This window comes from Abramis brama (genome assembly GCF_963993115.1).
Source record: "Abramis brama genome assembly, chromosome: 6".
In the NCBI taxonomy this organism is placed as follows: domain Eukaryota; kingdom Metazoa; phylum Chordata; class Actinopteri; order Cypriniformes; family Leuciscidae; genus Abramis; species Abramis brama.
In genome coordinates, this window is record NC_139968.1 from 41,460,705 (window position 1) to 41,464,849 (window position 4,145).

A 4,145-nucleotide genomic window follows, 5' to 3' on the forward strand; every position below is an offset into this window, starting at 1 on the left:
GCATATAAGCCGGAGCGCGGCAGAGAGAGAGAGAGAGACGAGCTGGGACCTCGCGTGTGCTGTCGGAGATCGAGAGAAACGTCTAAAGAGAATTCTGAGTTATTGTTTGTTTATTGCTGTGTACATGCACGGTGAACGCGCTTTGTGCGCACCTTTTTGTTTATACGAAAAAGAGTGAATAAAACGTGAGTCCCAGCTCAAGCCGACCCCTGTCTTCTTCCTTCCTTATTATTACTGAACTGAACAGTATCACAATACATAATGACAAATATACAGCAGTAGTAAAGTGAGATCTGTGGGTCTCTTTATTAATTCTTTTTATATCTGAGAGAAGTTATAAACAATAAACTGACACTGTTAAAATCTGACACTGAAAGAGAGCACAAACTCAAATAATCATCAGTATTTATTATGAAAAAAACACTAGAAGAACAAAAACACACTTGAAGAACCTTTAAAGTTCAGCGTTCTGCTTTAGGTTTCAATACTTCCTGAAAAAGATGAACATAAAAAGCCATACATTAATAAATCTCACAGATAATTATATATGCAAAATCAGTTTGTGAGAAATGACATCATCAATCATGTACCTGATGTGTGAATATGAGCTTGATCTCCTTCAGCTCTTCTGGATCTGATGTCTTAAACCACAATAATGACAGTAGCCACGCCCACCAGAGCAGAGAGGACCAATCGGATCACAGCTTCAGTAGGACCACAACAGTGGACAGAGTCTGAGGAATAAACACATCAAACTGAGATCAGATCAGTCAATAAACACTAATATCAGCGCTGACATCAACTAATATTTCTGAATACACAGAAATATGATCAAATCTAATCAACAATCTTCTATTCGGTTCCAAGTAAGTTTTTAGACGGTCTGTCATCTCAAACTGTAAATGATTCAACAATTCAACATGTAAATAGTAGATAAGAATATTTAAAGGAGAAGAAAAATTATCTCTACTCACCATAGACAGAAACTCTGAATGCTTTTGATGAGAAACTTCCTGAAAACATCAGTAGTTTATAATCTCCAGCATGTTCAGTTGTGGTGTTTGTGATGGTCAGAGATCCAGTTTGATTGTCCAGCTTCAGTCTGTCTCTGAATCTCCCATCAAGAACATCATCATATACAGTGATTCTGTCGGCCCGTTTATTGATTTCTGCTATTAAAGTGTTTTCATCTCCAAACCTCCACTGAATCTGATAATAATACTTAATTTCAGTAAGATCAAAGTTTAGAGAGACTGAATCTCCCTCCTTCACTGACACTGACTTCACTTCATCTGTCAAACACACAGAGAACAAACAGAAACAGGGTTTGCAAAGATTAATACTGTTAAATCACTTTATAATGGTTTACTAAAAAGTTCAAATTAAAATTTGAAATAAACAATATAAAATACCAAAACAAAATCGTGTATGAATTCATTTAAATTGTTGTCATTAAAAACAGGTGTAAACTTTTTTTAACTCACCAAAGACAAAGAGAAAGAATCTCTTGATCTCACTGTTGATCAGTAGATAATAATATCCATGATGTTCAGTATGTTCAGTTGTGGTGTTTGTGATGGTCAGAGATCCAGTTTGATTGTCCAGCTTCAGTCTGTCTCTGAATCTCCCATCAAGAACATCATCATATACAGTGATTCTGTCGGCCCGTTTATTGATTTCAGCTATTAAAGTGTCTTCATCTCCAATTATCCTCCACTGAATGACATCATCATCCTTCATTTCAGTAAGATCAGAGTTTAGAGTGACTGAATCTACCTCCATCACTGTCTTCAGTCCTGAATCACCACACACACACACACACACACACACACACACACACAGAACAAACAGCAACAGGGTTCATCACAGATTAAGACAATCACTTGATGGTTTATAAAAGTAAATATTTTAAAAGTTAAAATTGAAATAAATATCATCATTAAACACCAGAAACAAACTGAGTTTGAATTAATAATTGTATCTTTGTGCTGATTAAAATATAAAACAAGTCAAACTGATACTCACCAAAGACATCGAGACTGAACCATTTGATCTCACTGTTGGTCTCTAGTTTATAACTTCCAGCATGTTCAGTTGTGGTGTTTGTGATGGTCAGAGATCCAGTTTGATTGTCCAGCTTCAGTCTGTCTCTGAATCTCCCATCAAGAACATCATCATATACAGTGATTCTGTCGGCCCGTTTATTGATTTCAGCTATTAAAGTGTATTCATCTCCAAACCTCCACTGAATCACATCATCATCCTTCATTTCAGTAAGACGAGAGTTTATAGTGACTGAATCTCCCTCAATCACTGACACTCCCTCCACTGAAACACCAATTTCAGCAAACACTCCTGAAGAACAGAGTTTTTCACAGATTAAAGCTTTAAAATCACTTGATGTTGGTTTGATGAAGCTTCACTAAAATACTTTTAATCATGTAAATGTGAAGTGATTAATATTCTGCAGCAGTTCAAAGACAAAAGATGATGAATGAAAATGAGAAATAGTTAAACAGCTTTATATAATCAAGTGACTTTAATCTCAAATAAGAGAGTTATCTCTCAGGAAAATCACACATTATTTGTTTCTATACGAGAATAACAGTGAATGTTAATCCTTTCTGACTAATTTAACCAGTAATTTATCACATCAGAACAGAAACAACTGAAAGCAGAAAAACACATTTAAAACTCACCATCCAGACGCCACAAACACAAACAGAGCAAAACTAATTTGAGGAACATTTTCTTCATCGGTTCACTGAAAAGCCCACGATAGTAACTCTTAATGTCTGAAACACTCAGATTGCTCTGAAAGACTGAACTGAGATATTTATCTGGTTGTGTAACCTCTCACACAGTTTACACTCGCACGTCCATCCTCTTTTACATCACGAAAATCAACAAGCTTTTGCTGATCTTACATTTTCAAATGAATTCTGGCCCTGAATGAAAACTCAAAACCAGGAAAAGACAAAGTTCAGGCGATCAGCAAACAGCTTCTCTGAAGCAAGGCAAAACACACAAGCAGTGAACAAAGTTTAAGTCCAAACCAGTGTAAATCAAGCAGAAATAAACAGGCTTGATAATGTGTCTCCATCCATACTAGCGTTTTCAAGTGTTTTCTGAAGGTCTGAAAATGCTTAAATCATCTTTGCATGTGTAACTCATAATACGAGCTCACTGAGACTATCTGGTACCAAGGTCACTCTCACTTGCTCTGAAAGACTGAACTGAGATATTTATCTGGTTGTGTGTGTATCCTCCCCCAACCTCAGTCAGTTTCCGCTCACACATCCGTCTCCTTTAACATCACGAAAATCAACAAGCTTTTGCTGATCTTACATTTTCAAATGAATTCTGGCCCTGAATGAAAACTAATAGCAGAAGAGTGAAATATTGGATTAGATATCTGTATCTACTGGTGTGTTATTTAGTGCTGTGAGCTGTCAATCATATTTGACCTCTGACCTGTGACTCTTATTTGACTGTTGATGGATTCACTTTATTTCAGTGTAAAGATGTTTTGTGTGGAGTGGAAGATTGTGAGCTTCTTATTAGCAGGAGAGAAAATGAAGAAACGCTTCAGCCACAAACTACTGACACACACAGAGACGACAAACATCCAGCAGAAGCTGTTTATCCACCGACAGATCAAACCAGACACACAGATGTTTTTTTACTGATAAAATAAAAGAGAAAAACCATTGCAGGGTTCATTTGACGCAAAAGCCAGTAAATTACGTCATTTAGTAATTTTTGCTTGTGTTGCTACAACAAGAGTCAGAGTTAATCAAATCAAATCAAATCAAGTATATTTGTATAGCGCTTTTCACAATACAGATTGTATCAAAGCAGCTTCACAGTATTAAAATAAAATAATACAACAAAGTTTGTTTCTAGTGGAATTTATTGATTGATAGAATAAAATTAAATATCCCCAAAATATCCCCAACTGAGCAAGCCAAAGGCAACAGTGGCAAGGAACCGAAAAAACTCCATCAAGCGGCCTAATGGTGTCCTAAAACTCCATCAGGTGACCTAATGGAGAAAAAAAAAACCTTGGGAGAACCCAGGCTCAGTCGGGGGCCAGTTCTCCTCTGGCATTTATGAACTAGAGGCCGGATTGTAGTTTGAAACTG

The 4,145-nt window shown here is 36.6% G+C and overlaps 1 protein-coding gene across 1 annotated transcript; it reads right to left on the reverse strand.

The window, feature by feature from the left end:
* Positions 1-391: 391 nt before the first annotated feature.
* On the reverse strand, positions 392-3,229 carry LOC311084216 (uncharacterized protein). The gene is made up of 6 exons (XM_084116131.1): positions 2,700-3,229; positions 2,026-2,355; positions 1,485-1,796; positions 975-1,292; positions 591-734; positions 392-491 (listed from the first exon to the last, which is right to left on the reverse strand). The coding sequence occupies exons 1-5, from the start codon at positions 2,755-2,757 to the stop codon at positions 643-645; spliced, it is 1,110 nt and encodes a 369-aa protein (XP_083972257.1). The 5' UTR covers positions 2,758-3,229; the 3' UTR covers positions 392-491; positions 591-642.
* Between the last annotated feature and the right edge of the window lie 916 nt (positions 3,230-4,145).

Excerpts from the sequence above, each read along its gene's own strand:
- LOC311084216 (XM_084116131.1), bottom strand. The coding sequence starts at position 2,757 with ATGAAGAAAATGTTCCTCAAATTAGTTTTGCTCTGTTTGTGTTTGTGG. Across the intron at positions 2,356-2,699 it reads GTGTTTGTGGCGTCTGGATG|GAGTGTTTGCTGAAATTGGT; the intron begins GTGAGTTTTAAA and ends TCTGTTCTTCAG. Across the intron at positions 1,293-1,484 it reads ATTCTTTCTCTTTGTCTTTG|ATGAAGTGAAGTCAGTGTCA; the intron begins GTGAGTTAAAAA and ends TGTGTTTGACAG.